The sequence below is a fragment of the Charadrius vociferus genome, unplaced genomic scaffold (genome assembly GCF_000708025.1).
Source record: "Charadrius vociferus isolate BGI_N301 unplaced genomic scaffold, ASM70802v2 scaffold398, whole genome shotgun sequence".
In the NCBI taxonomy this organism is placed as follows: Eukaryota; Metazoa; Chordata; class Aves; order Charadriiformes; family Charadriidae; genus Charadrius; species Charadrius vociferus.
The window spans coordinates 939,141-955,234 of record NW_009649571.1 but is presented as its reverse complement, the minus strand read 5'-3'; the positions used below and the strand labels follow the sequence as shown (position 1 = coordinate 955,234).

General features: G+C 57.4%; 1 protein-coding gene across 2 annotated transcripts in view; it reads right to left on the bottom strand.

Moving 5' to 3' along the window:
* The window catches only part of NDOR1 (NADPH dependent diflavin oxidoreductase 1), a 16,126-nt gene extending 160 nt beyond the window's left edge, over positions 1-15,966 (bottom strand). Inside the window, exons 1-14 of one of the 2 annotated variants that reach the window (XM_009890273.1) lie at positions 15,832-15,966; positions 14,819-14,896; positions 14,292-14,389; positions 13,377-13,475; positions 12,595-12,696; positions 11,889-12,095; positions 11,414-11,535; positions 10,750-10,970; positions 10,289-10,396; positions 7,521-7,635; positions 6,412-6,558; positions 5,657-5,775; positions 2,948-3,042; positions 1-12 (exon numbers count right to left, since the gene is read on the bottom strand). The exon at positions 1-12 is cut by the window's left edge and continues 160 nt beyond it. In XM_009890273.1, coding sequence (XP_009888575.1) covers positions 1-12; positions 2,948-3,042; positions 5,657-5,775; positions 6,412-6,558; positions 7,521-7,635; positions 10,289-10,396; positions 10,750-10,970; positions 11,414-11,535; positions 11,889-12,095; positions 12,595-12,696; positions 13,377-13,475; positions 14,292-14,389; positions 14,819-14,896; positions 15,832-15,966 — 1,658 coding nt within the window. The remainder of the gene's footprint in view (positions 13-2,947; positions 3,043-5,656; positions 5,776-6,411; positions 6,559-7,520; positions 7,636-10,288; positions 10,397-10,749; positions 10,971-11,413; positions 11,536-11,888; positions 12,096-12,594; positions 12,697-13,376; positions 13,476-14,291; positions 14,390-14,818; positions 14,897-15,831) is intronic. The other variant, XM_009890274.1, reaches the window with a different exon arrangement.
* Between the last annotated feature and the right edge of the window lie 128 nt (positions 15,967-16,094).

The window sequence follows — 16,094 nt, the reverse complement described above, 5'->3', positions numbered from 1 at the left end:
CCCGCCCCAGCGCTCTGGCAAGGCACCCCAGCGGCAGGCCGGCGGTCCCGGCGGCCGAGCCCACCGCCCCTGGCACACAGCGTGGGCTGCTGCTGCACCGGGGCAGTGGGAACCTGCCTCACCCTGCAACACAGGCTGCCTGGCACTGGATAAATGATGGGCTTTGGGAGGCAGCTCGTACCACTCCCTAGAGAGCTGCACCGTTATCCACACAGAGCTTTTCAGCGCTGGCATTGCAGGGAAAGACATGGCCCCAATACCCAGTCCCCAGTGAGGGAGCATCACAGCTCGGCAGCCTTAACTCCAGCCCTTGTATTGCTCCATTTCCCATCACCCTCATTAGAGGGACACGGGGAGTATGCACAAGTCATAATTTATCGGCAGGAGGGCAGGAAACTGTCCTTTCATCTCAGGGGAAACATTTGATGAAAAACATGTCTGATCCTGAGCTGGGTAAGATGACTGCTGTGAAGGAGCAGCTGCTTCCACCCATCCGCTGCCTCCTTTCAAGAAACCTGAAATGATTGTTTTAAAGGCAACATTTGTAACCAAAGCCAGCTCAACCCTCAAAATAAGAGAAATGGTGAGGAAAACACAAGCTCCTGTGTAGAAAATACCCAAATAGGATTCAACACTTCCAAGTGCAATTATGTCTTATGGGAAATAAGAAATTCAGACCTTTTCCTGGAGAGAGTTTCATTTGATGAACTGACTGTGCAACAAAAAACCCATCTAATAAAAAATTTCCCAGGCTGCTCCAATTGGCACGAGCATCTGGCAATGTCCTTGCTGTTTCCCAAGAACAAGGCAGAATTCTGACTTGCGTTTGAAGCTGATTAACATCCCAAAATACACAGAAAGGAGGTCTTCTTTTTTTGGAAGAGTCGTATCATTTCTGAGTCAGGCACTGATATGCAAGTGCAAGATAATGTAGCTAGGCTTGTGATGGAAAACATGTCAAATATCTATTTTTTACAGAAAAAGAGAGGCAGTTTCAACCTTGATGCCCCTGGGTGAGATAAGCTGGGCACAATCAGAGAGAAGATACAGCCCTCGCTCCCCAGACCCTGCCCCAGCCAGCACGGCCCTGGGAAGTCAGACACACTGACGGGGCCGCTGCTCAGGGACACACAGCCCAGGATCCACTTTCCCCATCTTTCTCCTAGTGTGGCTGAAACCATGAATACTATTTTTAGGGGAAGGAAAGGCCATTTTCAGGCTACCTCACCTGCACCTTCCTGTTTGGCACCCCACTGGCAGTTCAGAGTCTGCGGACCGGGGAGGGACACTGTGACCCCGGGTGTCTTCACACGCAGTGGGCTGTTCAGGAGGGGTGGGCAAGTGCCCATGGCAAACAGGACAGTTGCTACTTGTACAAGGAGGATGAGGTGCTCGGATGCCACCTGCCTCATCAGCACTGAGGGCCACCCCATGCCAGGGATGAAGACCCCAGTGAGATGGGTCTTGGAGCAACCCCAATGTCCAAAACACCATCCTGGCAGCCAACCCAAAATCCTGCAACAGGGAGAGCTGTGCCAGCCTTGCTCTTTCCAAGACACTGATCCATTTTTGGCAGCCCTCAGGGTGTCTCCATCAGCACCAGAAAGTAGCAAAAATGATGGAAGAAGGAAAGGACAGAGCCATCAGGACACCATGCCCAACGGTCTCAGCATTTGGGCTGTGGATGGAGGCACAACCCCAAGTCCCAAGTGCAGCTTGACAGAGGAAACCAAACCTGAACCCCAGATCTGTAGGCAGGAATCAACAGTTTGGGGTAAGTGCCCCAGAAAGCCCTGCGATGCAGCGAGGCACGCCAGACCAGGCGGCAGCGCTGGTGCAGCAGTGAATGACAGAGTGGTGGGCGGCCTGGCCTCCGCTTCCCGGACAGTAAACAAAAGTCTCCTTCTCCCAGGAATGCAGTGAGGCCAGTCTCACCTTGCGAGGCACCAGGGAACTTCCTGCTCTCGTGCGGGACAGGCAGGAAAGAGCCTCCTGCAATTGCTCCTTGTGTCGACAGCAAGGCACAGGTTTGCACAGTGCTTTCCAGGTCACGGGGTGCATGACAAACACCATCGCCAGCCTCTCGCCAGCTCAAGGAGCCCAAAGCATTTCACAATGCTCGCCCCGGGCAGCAGGTAAACAGCCTCCTCCCAGCCATACAGGCAGCGACAAGGGCAGGCAGGTTAAGGGCTTTGCCCAGGAAAACAGCCACAGAGCCACGAAGGGAGCTGCAGATGCTTTGCGTCCAAAGGCCAGACCCCACTTTTGGCTCACTGAGATTTCCGAGCAGCCTAAGGTGAACAACCACCTGGTGAACAACTGTGCTGTCAAAGGAGGCAGGCTACAGTGTGATGTGACTCATCCCTTCCCCAGGAAGGCAGTTTTGGGTGCGAAAAGCCAGCCAGAATGTGCCAAGGGTCCCAAAAGCTGTTCCTCACGAGCCCCAGCACTGGTGGAGCTCTGGTATATTGTGCTTTAAAAGCATCCTGCCCACCCCAGCAGCCACAGGAACCGCACAAGCCTTCTCTGGTTTCACGGGGCCCCACTGGAGGGGAGGGGTGTGGAGAGAGGCCTGGGCTCTCCCATGTATGGATTTGCCATGGGTCAGAGGCCAGGCAGCCCACTTTCAGATGACGCTGGTCACGGGTACTGGCAGTTGGAGGGATGGGCACACGGGGATAGCTGGAGCACCTTTACCATGGTGCCAGCTCTGCCGCTGCTAACCAGAGCACAAGGTAGGTGAGAAACAGCCCTCCCAGCCCAGGGCTTGCAGGGCAGGATGTACAGAGAGAAGGAACAAGCTGGTCCTTCTGTAGCAGTCAGTGCAGCCACCAGAGACCTGCCAGGGTGCAGAGTGTGCTCGCTCTGGAGGCCGAGCTGAGGGAATGCAGATGCAGTGACGTGCAGCCCCATTGCCCCAATCCCTGTGCGGAGACCGCTCACTCACCCAGCCAGGTAGACATGAGCGCTCCCCCCGCTCAGCAGCTCCCACACCAGCCTTCGGTTCTCCCGGATGCAGTGCTGAACATAAACCTTCTCCTCCTGCAGGGAAACACAGCTCTGAGCCCGCCAGCCCTGGCAGCAGCCCCAGCCCCAGCATGCCTGCCTGGCCCCTGGTGACTGTTTGTAAGAGCTCGGGGCAGCGCAGCCCCCCCCAGAGCAGGGGGCACTGGGAGAAGCAGTTGGATCAACTCTCACACAAGTAAGGGGATCCCCACACCTCATGTCAGTGCACTGGGGTGAGCTGGAGGGAGACAGGTACAGCAGAAGCAGCTTCAGTGAGGAACAGACTCCAAGTTGCCCCCCCAAATGCTTTGGCTGCCGCCTGCCTGCTCCCGCTCTGGTGAACAGCCAGGGCCATGAGCTGCGGAGTCCCTTCGAGGGTTCCCCTCCTGCCCTCTGCTCTGCCATCATGGGCAGAGAAGGCTCAGTGGCACCCCTGTGCCAGGGCTGCCGCAGGGCAGAGACCCTTCCCCGCACCTCTGGCTGCTGGTCCCAGCCCTGTCATGTGCTGGAGGCCTGAAACAGCTTGGAAGGGCAGGAAGCTGGGAGAGACTGCCTCGGTCCCACTCCCCGCCCCTCCACTGTGCTTAGGGACTGCATATGAGTGGCTTTTGGCACAGTATAGCTCAACCGAGGAGAGCTCCCAAAGGGTTAATCCACAAGACTTCACACATCCAAGCAACTGCCTACGGCTCTGGCTTCTACCCAAGAGGTACACCATTGCAAACGTGCCTGAATTCACTGCCGGCCCAGACGGCTCCTCAGTGACAAAGGTGACAGTGTGATGGAGGCCAGGCCCTCTGCCGCGTGTTCCACCACGCCGGGCTCTGCACAGTGGTGAGCTGAGCCGCAGGCACAGCCTCCTCCCCACATCCTCCTCCCTCCCATCCAGCCCCAAAGGCAACAAGGCTCTTGCTGCATCTCAGGCTCCCTGAGCGCTGCAGTTTGGAGGCATGCGTGGGAACAACCCCCAGCCCCGGCTGTCACAAGAGCTGGTCACCACACGTCAGCAGGTCCCACGCGGCTCCACTGGTTGCACTGCACTGGAGAGTCAGGTCACCCCCAGGCACAGCTGCACAGCTCCACCGCTCCGACCCGGCTGCCAGCGATGCAGGAGGTAAGCAAGCCTGTCGCAAGCACCAACACAGCCAGCTGGTAGCTCAGCTTCAGCATCATTAACATTAATCAGCTAAGTGCTGACAGAGGCTCTGCTGAGGAGGCTGGGGCTCTGAGTGGGTCATTTAAGGACCTGTAGCTACCTAGAAACGAGAGCACCCCAGTGACAAACTCGGGTCACGATGTCTCAGCTAAACCCCAGGGCATTCTGCTGAGAATTAGCAACAGCCGCATTAGGCTGGGATCAGTCTGCACCGTGGGGCAGACATGATGTGACAGAAGGTCACTGCAAAGGGGACCTTCCAGAGGGAAAAGGGAAATCCTGCTCAGCTGTGGAGCATCCCAGTTCCTGCCAACTCTTTGAAAACAAACTTTTTCATAAGTTAACAACTGTGGCACCCAGAGCCACAGGTACAATGGCCCAATGCAGCACATTTTACCTGGCTGTGCTCCCACTCGCCTCCCTATTGCGTCACTGCAAGGACTTGGTGGCAGAAGACCCTCAAGACAAACTGCTTTGCCCCACGAAGCAGGCAGAGAAGGGAGGCCAGGAGGCACACTCCGATGCAAGTCCCATCCCTCCAGAGTCTGCGAGGGCAGGAGGAGGCTCTGGGGCTGCTCTCCAGATCTGGAGAGCAGTAGGTCCCCCCTTCACTGTGAGAGCCACCAGAAAAAAGGCAAACTGGTCATCCAATAAACCTCTGCAGTGCTGCTCCTGTTCATCAAAGACTTGGGAAGCCTTCACAGAGGCATTCAACTCATGCCTTACAAGTGACTGGATAAAAGATGCTGGTTTCATGTCAATGCATGCATGCACACAGCCAGGAGAAAAGGACTGGTGCATCCAAACTACCTAGAAATACCAATTCTCACTGACCCTTTTAATCAGATCTCTCTCTTTCAAAGGCAGGCTGAGCTTTCAGTGCCATCAAGGGACAGGGCAAGGCAGTGAAACAGAGTCTCAGCTCACAGAGCCTCTCTGGCAACAAAAAAAGCCCTGCAGCCCAGAAAGGGGCTGAGAGCTGCACAGCAAAGATACTGCCTGGGAAATAAGGCAGGAAAGTGAGGGGCTGAGTTGTGGGGGTGCTCGTACCTCCGGGGAGCTTTCTCCTGCACAGCTGAGGCTTGGGGAGAGCCCACACGGAGGCCAAGCTCCTCAGTTTCAGACAGCAATCAGAGAGACATGGTGCAGAGGGTGGCACTCAACCAAGAAAGGTTATTGCCTGGTGATCCCCCCCAAGAGGCTTGGGAGCCTTTTATCACTCACATGGTCCAGCCAAACAAAGCTGGCTAACACCTTATCTGCTTCAGCTCTCGCCAGCCCCGTCCCAGCAACCCTTCTAGCTCAACTCAGCCAGACACGTCCCGACTGGGCAGCAGCACTGCAGTGCTGGTAGGGAGTGACGTGACCACTGTACCACCCCACCAGGCCCTTTGCAGGCCATTGCAACAGGTACAGGGGACAGAAACACCGGCAGAGTCCCATCAGTGCTGCCTGAAATGCTTCTGTATCCACCCTCCTCCTCTGGGAACTAACCTGGTCCCTGGAGAAGGCTGTGAAGAGTGTCAGGAAGCCCTTTGTCACCAGCTCTTCCCACTCTGCCTGGCAGTAAAAGTCCTTGGATTTCTGGCGGCAGCCGAAGAACAAGCAGTTCCCTGCAGAGAGCAGACCAGAAGGGTCGTGCGGGGTGGACTACATGCCCTGGGAGTGCAAGGGATCACTGATGCCCATGGGACCCACAGCAGAGGCCTGCTGACAGCCGTGACCTGGGCGGGCCAGGAAGACTCAGGAACTGTGTGACCATTAAGCCAGGTGGCTTGTGGCAACCAGAGGCCCCTGTGTGCTGTGAAAGCAGGAGGCAGGGGCAGGTAGGGCAAGAAGAGCTCTCCTGGCTGCCTGTTCCCCTTGACCAGCCTCAGTTTCCTGCTGAGACCCATACTTGAGCCAGGGGAATGAGGATGGGACAAAGGCAGAGGCATGACTCCTTGTGCAACGGAAGACAAGTTTAACAACCCATCTCCAGTCACAGAGAGCTAAGAAAGAGCCTCTGCAGAGGCCTGCCCTGACCCAAGGAGCAGCCTTGCAATGCAGCCTGTGAATAACCGCAAAGAGAGCACACATGAGGCTCCAGTCCTCACCTGCCCCAGAGCCCAGCTTGCTCCCACTCAAACACAGCAAGGCCTGGGCCTGTCCAAACCCTCAGGAACCCCCAGTCCTTCCTTCCCATATGCTGAACACAGACCGGCCTGCAGCAAGGGGCATCCCAAGTCCCTCCCAGGACCATATCTCACCTCTACGTCCTTGTGCCACCCGCTCCTGTATTGCTGCTCGGAAAGGTGCCACCCCTGTGCCAGGGCCAATCATGATCACAGGGGTGTCAGGGTCAGCTGGGAACTTCATTCCTCCTTTCTTCACCCAAAGAGGGACCCTAACATCACCTGCCAAAAAACAGACTGACTAGCATCACCCCACCACTGCTGCACCTGTGACACCCTGCAGAGGGCGAGCTGGGCATCCACCTCTTCCAGCATGGAAGCACCTAGTTTACCACCACCCCAGCACCAAGGCACCCCTGGTACCACCAGCACGTTATGTGTGTATGAAAAGTGCTTCAGCTGTCTCAGCACAGTCCCTGCAAGCACCTGCGTGAACCCCAGAGCAAGGCAAGAGCCCCACAGCACAGGGGCTGTGGGACAGCCTTCTCCTCACACAGCTGGTGCAAGGGAAGGCAGTGGTGGAAGTGAGCAGAGATCTCAACCTGGCTGTTAGGTAAGAGAGGGCCAAACTTGCCTCCTCTGGCAGCCAGACAAGATCCCCGTCTAGATACTCAGAGAAGCCCAAATCTTGCCCTAGAATCATACAGAACAATTCCGTACTATCCTGCAGCAGTGAGACCCTGTGAGCTAGTCACATTTGCTTGGAGACCCAGCTGGGGGGGTTTAGTGGTTAGAGTAGACGAGCAGCACACACAGGCTTCACAGGACAGGACAGATGTGCTGAAAGGAAGGACCATCCTTCCCAGAGCTGGTGCTATGGGGCTGGAGGTTTCTAGCAGTCAGAGTGCTACCAGCTCCAGGATATCAGGAGCAGCCCACTGTGGGACAGCAAGGCATGCTGGTGCTGGGAGCACGAGGGTCGAGCAGCTGGGAGAAAACCAGGAGCTCAGGGCAAGCTGGTGAAGCACATGATGCCCTGAAGAGGATAGGAGCAGTGAGAAAAGATGGCTACTCTGAGTTCAGTCTGTCCTGCCAAGCCAGTGTGCTCCAGCTCCCCACGGTGGTGGTGCTCCAAGCAGCTCCAGCATGTGGCCAGCATGCACACAGCTCCACCATGGTCCCATAGGAACAGTTCTGCGTGCTGTGGCAAGCACACAGGGTTCTTGCAGAGTCCAAGCAATTACCTTGCTCTGGGTCGAGAGAAGCTAACCAGGTAGAGCAGAGACCACGGCGGGGTTTGCTGAGCCGCGTCTTGTACCGCACTACTGCCATGAGGATCTGGATCCGGTCAGGGTGAGCCTGTGTCCAGACAGGAGCCACGAGAAATGAGAAGACACCCAGCATGGCTCTGCAGGAAGAGCCCAGTGCCTCCTCCAGCAACAAAGCCTGTGCCCAGCTCCTGCCAGGGCACCTGCAACACTTGTCCTAGCCTGAAACAGCCACTTGGACAAAGAATGGAGCACACCTTGCGCAAATCCTTTCCAGTGTAGAAAGGTTTTTTCCCCAGAGAAGCACAGCTGCGGGAGTGCTTTGTACAGCTGGCAACAGTGACAGACTGTCCAACCCGTGATGTCCCCATGGAGGGCAAACGCCACCCGTATAGGGCTTGACATCTGCCAAGCCACCTGGGCCAGGTCCCACTGCCACCTCCCGGCAGCAGCAGGAAGCAGCACTCCCCCTTCCCACAGCCACACCACCCAGGGCTGCTCCCAGCCTCCGCGGCATCACATCACACCACTCCCTGCAAGAAGGGCACCAGACCTCTGCAGTGCACTGGGCCAGCCCCAGCACTTGCAGGGCTGCAGGAGGGCAAGTGCCCTAATACGAAGGCTGGCACAGCCCTGGGGTTAACATCCAGCACGTCAGCCTGCCACATGCTCACAGCAGAGCCAGGGTTTGGGTGCGCCATGGGTGCTCAGAGGGCCTGGAGTACAGCCTGCACATCTGCGGCATGCATGGCACCAACGGCCAGCCCTGGCCCTACCAGACCTTCTGCTCAGAGCCTGACACGAGGCTGAAAAGGGCTGAGCTTTTACCAGCATGGAGGAGGCGATGGAGAAGGCACGGGGTCTGATGCGAGGGATGAGGTCCAGCAGGTAGTCAGGAGGAACAGCACACGTGGTGTGAGGGAAATCCCAGAGGGCCTGCAAAGCCAAGGGAGGGTGAGACCTAGTGCACCCCAAAAGGCAGGCTGCCTGCTTCTCAGGGCAGCACAGGTTGTGCCATGCTGCTGTGCCACGCTGCCCTTGACCAAAGGCACCAACTGCCCCATCCCACTACCCCCCCTCACCCTCAGGCTCCAGCACAGGGCCCACCACAGAGCCCAGAAGGATTTGGAGCAGGTCTTAACCACCAGTGGAAATCCAAGGACACTTCAGAAAGTGCGTGAAGTAGATTAAATTCCCCAGCTAAGAAATTATGGCAAATCATCTGCCTGGGCCTTTATGCCAGGGCACAGCCCTCACAGAGCGGGTTTGCCACGCTCCCCCAGCCCTACCTCAAGAGTGGTCCTGCGGGGCCGGTTGCAGTAGCTGTACAGCTCTTCCTGGCCCTGTGCAGAGCTGAACTCCTGCAGCTTCTCCCGCTCCAGCTTGTTTGTAGAGAAGTAGGACAACAGCTCGAAGAAGGAGCGCCGTGGCACACAGGAGATGTCCAGGTAGTGGGTGACCAGGTACCGGATGGTGCAGGGCTGCGGCAACAGGGCAGGGAGGGATGTACCTGCAATGCAAGGCAGCGGGGAGAGCTCAGTGCCAGCACCAGGGCAGGACACCTGAGCACAGCCTGCCTGCTGCCCCCACAGCTCTGGCACCCCCCAGGATGGGGCAGCAGTGTGAGCAACCCGACTGGGGTCTTGGGCTGGGGAGGCTGCAGGATCCTCCACGTTCTGGGATGGGGGTTGCAAAGACACAAGGCATGGGTGCAGGCTGGACACTGCTGGGTTCCTCCCACTGGCACTGGCCCTAATGCAGGACGCACACACGCAGAGTGCCAGGAGGGAAGGAGAGCCCCCACGCTGTGAGACAGGCAGAGGTCCTGTACCCATCAGCCACTCCCAGCTCCCGGGTCTAAAGCAAAGGAAAAGCAGAGCTCCAGGCTAGGCCAGAGCTCAGGGGGCTGCCCTGTCCCAGCAGGGAGGGAAAGGAGCAGCAGGGAGGACCTACCAGGCTCTGTGGGCTTCAGCATGAAGCATCTGTCTGGATCCAGGCGCAGGAGCTGGCAGAACTGCTGCACGTCTTCAGGGCAGTTCTGGGGCTGGATCATCACCACATCCCCTGCACTGAACCTGCAGATGCAGCCAAAGCCTGTGCCCAGCTCCTGCCAGGGCACCTGCAACACTTGTCCTAGCCTGAAACAGCCACTTGGACAAAGAATGGAGCACACCTTGCGCAAATCCTTTCCAGTGTAGAAAGGTTTTTTCCCCAGAGAAGCACAGCTGCGGGAGTGCTTTGTACAGCTGGCAACAGTGACAGACTGTCCAACCCGTGATGTCCCCATGGAGGGCAAACGCCACCCGTATAGGGCTTGACATCTGCCAAGCCACCTGGGCCAGGTCCCACTGCCACCTCCCGGCAGCAGCAGGAAGCAGCACTCCCCCTTCCCACAGCCACACCACCCAGGGCTGCTCCCAGCCTCCGCGGCATCACATCACACCACTCCCTGCAAGAAGGGCACCAGACCTCTGCAGTGCACTGGGCCAGCCCCAGCACTTGCAGGGCTGCAGGAGGGCAAGTGCCCTAATACGAAGGCTGGCACAGCCCTGGGGTTAACATCCAGCACGTCAGCCTGCCACATGCTCACAGCAGAGCCAGGGTTTGGGTGCGCCATGGGTGCTCAGAGGGCCTGGAGTACAGCCTGCACATCTGCGGCATGCATGGCACCAACGGCCAGCCCTGGCCCTACCAGACCTTCTGCTCAGAGCCTGACACGAGGCTGAAAAGGGCTGAGCTTTTACCAGCATGGAGGAGGCGATGGAGAAGGCACGGGGTCTGATGCGAGGGATGAGGTCCAGCAGGTAGTCAGGAGGAACAGCACACGTGGTGTGAGGGAAATCCCAGAGGGCCTGCAAAGCCAAGGGAGGGTGAGACCTAGTGCACCCCAAAAGGCAGGCTGCCTGCTTCTCAGGGCAGCACAGGTTGTGCCATGCTGCTGTGCCACGCTGCCCTTGACCAAAGGCACCAACTGCCCCATCCCACTACCCCCCCTCACCCTCAGGCTCCAGCACAGGGCCCACCACAGAGCCCAGAAGGATTTGGAGCAGGTCTTAACCACCAGTGGAAATCCAAGGACACTTCAGAAAGTGCGTGAAGTAGATTAAATTCCCCAGCTAAGAAATTATGGCAAATCATCTGCCTGGGCCTTTATGCCAGGGCACAGCCCTCACAGAGCGGGTTTGCCACGCTCCCCCAGCCCTACCTCAAGAGTGGTCCTGCGGGGCCGGTTGCAGTAGCTGTACAGCTCTTCCTGGCCCTGTGCAGAGCTGAACTCCTGCAGCTTCTCCCGCTCCAGCTCGTTTGTAGAGAAGTAGGACAACAGCTCGAAGAAGGAGCGCCGTGGCACACAGGAGATGTCCAGGTAGTGGGTGACCAGGTACCGGATGGTGCAGGGCTGCGGCAACAGGGCAGGGAGGGATGTACCTGCAATGCAAGGCAGCGGGGAGAGCTCAGTGCCAGCACCAGGGCAGGACACCTGAGCACAGCCTGCCTGCTGCCCCCACAGCTCTGGCACCCCCCAGGATGGGGCAGCAGTGTGAGCAACCCGACTGGGGTCTTGGGCTGGGGAGGCTGCAGGATCCTCCACGTTCTGGGCTGGGGGTTGCAAAGACACAAGGCATGGGTGCAGGCTGGACACTGCTGGGTTCCTCCCACTGGCACTGGCCCTAATGCAGGACGCACACACGCAGAGTGCCAGGAGGGAAGGAGAGCCCCCACGCTGTGAGACAGGCAGAGGTCCTGTACCCATCAGCCACTCCCAGCTCCCGGGTCTAAAGCAAAGGAAAAGCAGAGCTCCAGGCTAGGCCAGAGCTCAGGGGGCTGCCCTGTCCCAGCAGGGAGGGAAAGGAGCAGCAGGGAGGACCTACCAGGCTCTGTGGGCTTCAGCATGAAGCATCTGTCTGGATCCAGGCGCAGGAGCTGGCAGAACTGCTGCACGTCTTCAGGGCAGTTCTGGGGCTGGATCATCACCACATCCCCTGCACTGAACCTGCAGATGCAGCGGGACCTGCCGAGTGCAGCCACAAGGCAGCCCCATGGGCACAGCACCACTTGCCCAACCAACACCCACACCAGGGCAGAGGCCACAGCTCAGCCAAACTTCCAGTGTCAACTAACATTGTGCTCTCTAACCTGACAAGGCAAAGAGAGCTGGTCCATGAGCAGGACCCACATTGCCACACACCCCTGGCTTTGTCGTGGAGTGGGACCAGTGCAGCAGGGACTACATCCACAAGGCTGCAGCCTCAGATATTACCGAAGGAGGGGAGTGAAAGAGGAAGGCAGGCTACGGGACACCCGATTCCGCACAGCAAAGCTTGGGGGAGTCAGGAAAATGCTCACATGATCCCTGAGCCTGTGACATCGAACTCTATCAGCCGGACATCCTGGAAATGGGATTCTGCTGTGACTCGCTGATTGGACACCATCCGGGCAGCAAAGGGACGCAGCTCAGAGGGAACAGCCCTGGGTGCTGTCGGCTGGAGTAGACCACCATCGGGGTGTGGGGAGTCCTCAGCCAGGTAGTGCAGGGTGTATTTTGGGGGCAGGCTGTGGGGACAACAGCAATGCAACATGGTTACGTCCATGTCACAGCTCCTCTGCTGCCAGAACACTAGAGGCTGGAGGCAGGGAGATGCCTGAAGTCTCCCACCCATTGTCCCTGTCCCCTGAAGCTGGCCTGTGGCAAGGAAATGCAATGCAGACTGACAGGATGAGATCCCAAAGGCTCCAGAGCAGGCAGAGGGATGGAGGATGGCTGGGCCCATAAACTCAGCAGGTCTGCCAAGGGCAGAGGCGCATCAGAACAGCAAAAGGGGCAGAACTCTGCCGGGGCAGCTGATGCACACACCCAGGGGACAAGGGGACACACCATCCAGAGACCGATGGGCTACCTGTGGCCAAAGTCCCAGGGATACTTGGGACAGCAGCTGTGTAGGAAGGCTTCCTGGTCAAAGCAGGCCATATCTCCACCCTGGAGAAGAGCCAAGTAAGCATGGCATTTCATACCAGACAGCTCCAGCAGTCCCTGCCTACCCTCTGCACTCACCGTACATTTGGACTGATGATCTCAAGGCCAGGAGGGAGAGGATACAAGGCAAGGATCTTGTCCCATAAGGCCAGGAGCCATGGATCGACCACTGCATCTGGCCTGCAAGGAGGAAGATTCAGGCTGCAGCAAAGCTGTGAACTCCCCATCCATCCCCCCATGCTCAAGTGCTGCTACCATGCATCCAGACAACGCTGAGCTGCCCCTGGAAAACCACCTCAGCTCCCCTTCCACAGCACAGGCAGCCACTTCATGCCCTTCCCTTCCAGCTTCAGGTGTGGAAACATGTCTCAGCCACTCTAAGCACTCACCTGCTCTCCAGGGCACAACCACTGATGTCTGAACAGAACAACCAGCCCCCACTCAGTGGCAGGCACCAACCCCACACACAGCCTCTGCCCCGTGCAAGAGCAGCAGCACAGCTCAGGCTGCTGTAATGCCTGCAGGTATGTGACTGTGTGACGCAGCCATCCCCTGATCTGAACAGGACTGGGGCAGAGCCAGGAGACGTTGGCACATGCTGGGGGTCATAGGACACCCTGGAGAAGCAAATGACCCAGGTCCTGGCACAGGAGAGTTATAAGCAGAGACCAGCACATTCACAGAGAGCAGCAGGAGGCTGCTGGCCACGTCTGGGGCACAGGAGCAGACCCATGGTGGGAGCAGCATGCTGCTGTCCCCGAGGCTGGGGTAAAGCATACACAGCCCTGCCATCAGCACAAGGACAAAATTGTAGTGCACTCCAGGGCTCACACCCTGCCACCCCTCCAGCAGGCTCTTACCCCAAGTCATGCTGGTCGTCTCCCAACGCCACTGGCAGCAGAGGGTTGCCCCCAAGCTGTAACACCCGTTTGTGCAGCTTCTTCGCCACAAAATTGAACCTAAGCAGAGAATAACCACAGCTGCAGGGGGCAGGGCTGCTCCAGGAGGACAGCAGGCGCTGGCTACATGAGCCAGCACAGACTGCCAGGGCTACGCCAGCACAGCACAGAGGCAGGTCCAGCCAGAGCCAGCAAGCACAACCTGGCCTCGTGCCCTGCCCAGCCCATGCCTCCATCCTGGGGCAGCTCAGAGAAGCCACTGCTGCCACTTGCTGGGCCACACAGGCTGTGCCCAGCTTCCCAGAAGGGATTCGGGGAGGTCAAGCTTCCCTTCAGGGCAGCTTATGCCCTGGGCAGAGAAACACTTCCTTCTAGCCCCTCATGGCCCCACAGAGCTCAGGCATGCTCCCATCCCTCCCACTACAGCTCTTTCAGGCACATGGAAACAATCTTTTGGGAGAGAACTGGGACCAATGGGGCTGGCTGCCACTAAAACTCTACGTTTCATGTTGCCTGTTGGCTCGGTCCACTGAAATTTCTGTGGCACAGGCTCTCCTGCAATTCAGAGAGAGAACTGAATGGCTGTAATAACTGATTGAAAAATGATGTCTGACACACTACAGCAAAGCATCTGCTTGAACAGGCAAGGAGGAAAGAAACAGGCAGAAGCCCAATTCCTGAGGGCTAGAAGGGACACAGGCTGGTAGGGCAAGGACTTTTAAGGCTGGTGGGAACTACATTTCATCTGAGCTGCTGTGCTAGAGTCAGGCTCTGTCTCCCCTTACCCCCTATTCTCCAGCCACTCTGGTCTCGCCTGCAGCCGGAGCTGTGAGGAGCAGCTGTCGCGGACAGGCAAGGAGCCGCAGAGCTGCTTACTTGGGATAGGAGGAGTCACCAAGGCCCAGCACAGCGTAGTCCAGCTGGCAAAGGGAACCGGGCGGCAGGTTCTTCCGGAACAGAAACCGCCAGAACATCTACAAAGGACACAGCCAGGGAGTCACGCTGCTGACAAGGAAGCCTTCCCTGCCTGCCTGTCCCTAGCTCCCTGCTCGCCCACCCACCAGGTCCCTCCTGCCCTCCGCCAAGCCCCAGCAGAGTGGGGAGCACAGCCTTCAGCGGAGGCGAGCCCTGAAAGCAGCCACCACTGCTAACTGCCAGGAGGACAACGTTCTGTGAGCCCCCCACAAACCCACGGCTCTTGCGATGGTGGGGCCCCTCTCAGCTGTTTTACTGCTGAAACCTCACCAGCTCTCTACCTGTGTCCCATCAGTAACATAAGATGTGACTGGTGCTGCTCCAAAGCTCCCCACTCAAAAAATAACTATTGCTTAAGCTGCTTGAAGAGAGAAATGTAGTCACCGGACGAGGAATACAAAAGCAAAGTGGACAGGAGCATGTCCTACCTTCATGTTGTCAGGTGGGTCACCCTGGCCGGTGGTTGCACACACAAATACCACCAACAGCTCATTGATGAGGTTGGCCTGCGGGCACAGACAGGGAAAGGAGCATTCAGGTCGCGTGTCCCAGCTGTCCCAACATGGCTGCTCACATCACATTGAGTTCATGGACAGACCATGCTTAGAATAAAACCTGCAGCCCCGCATGACACAATCTCCTCTACAGGCATTGCAGCAGCATCTGCTGCCTACACTCTGCCTGCAGCATCGGCTGCCTGGTGCTCCTCGCCTTGCAGGGTACAGCTGAGCATCTGTCATCTAGTCATGGTTTAACCTCAGCCAGCAACTAGGATCCTGCAGCTGCTCGCTCACTCCCCCCCACCCAGAAGGGGAGGGAAAGGAGGGGTGAAAAAAAGAAAAACAAACAAAAAACCTTGTGGGTTGAGATAATGACAGTTTAATAGAACAGTAACAGAAAAGTAAAATAACAATAATAATAATGACACAAGTCACTCTTGCGATTGCTGCTCAGGAAGGGGCCAGTTTTACCAGTTCATCAGCTGGCATGTGCCTGCCCCCCAGCTAACCCCATTTATATACCGAGCATAATGTCTATGGCACAGAATATTCCATTGGCCATTCCATCGCTCTGTCTATGCTCCTTCTCAGCTTCTATGGGAAGCTGAAAAAAGTCCTCAACTAATATAAACATCACCTACCAACAATTAAAACAATATGCATTACTGACATTGCATCCATACCAAATATGAAACACAGCAACCACCAGAAAGAAAATTAACTCTGCTCCAGCTGAAACCAGGGCAGGACTGTATCCCAAGTGTCACTGCTCCGTTTTCACACATTTTCAGCTGCATTAATCACGAGCTGCCCTCAGGAAGGGCAGAGAACCAGGGGTCTGGTGAAATACAGCAAGTCACAGGGAGGGCGGAGAATGCCCAAGCACCAGAAATGGGCTTGGTGGAGAAGTGCCTGGAGATCCCCTCTGCCTCACCACTCACCACCTCATAGCTGTCCAGCGCCTCCACCCGGCACTGGAAATGCCGTCGCTTGGCTCCTCTGCCAATTCTCTCGGCTGTGTCTTGAGCCGTCCCCGTTTGCCTGCCATAAAGAATGAGAAGTTTCCGTTCCACCATCTGCAAAGAGATAAAACCAGAGTAAATCACCAGGAGATGAGGGGCCGGGGGCTCGGGCTCCGGCCTAAACCCTGGCCCCAGGCCCCAGCTCCGGCCCCCGGCTCCGGCCTAAACCCTCGCCCCCAGCC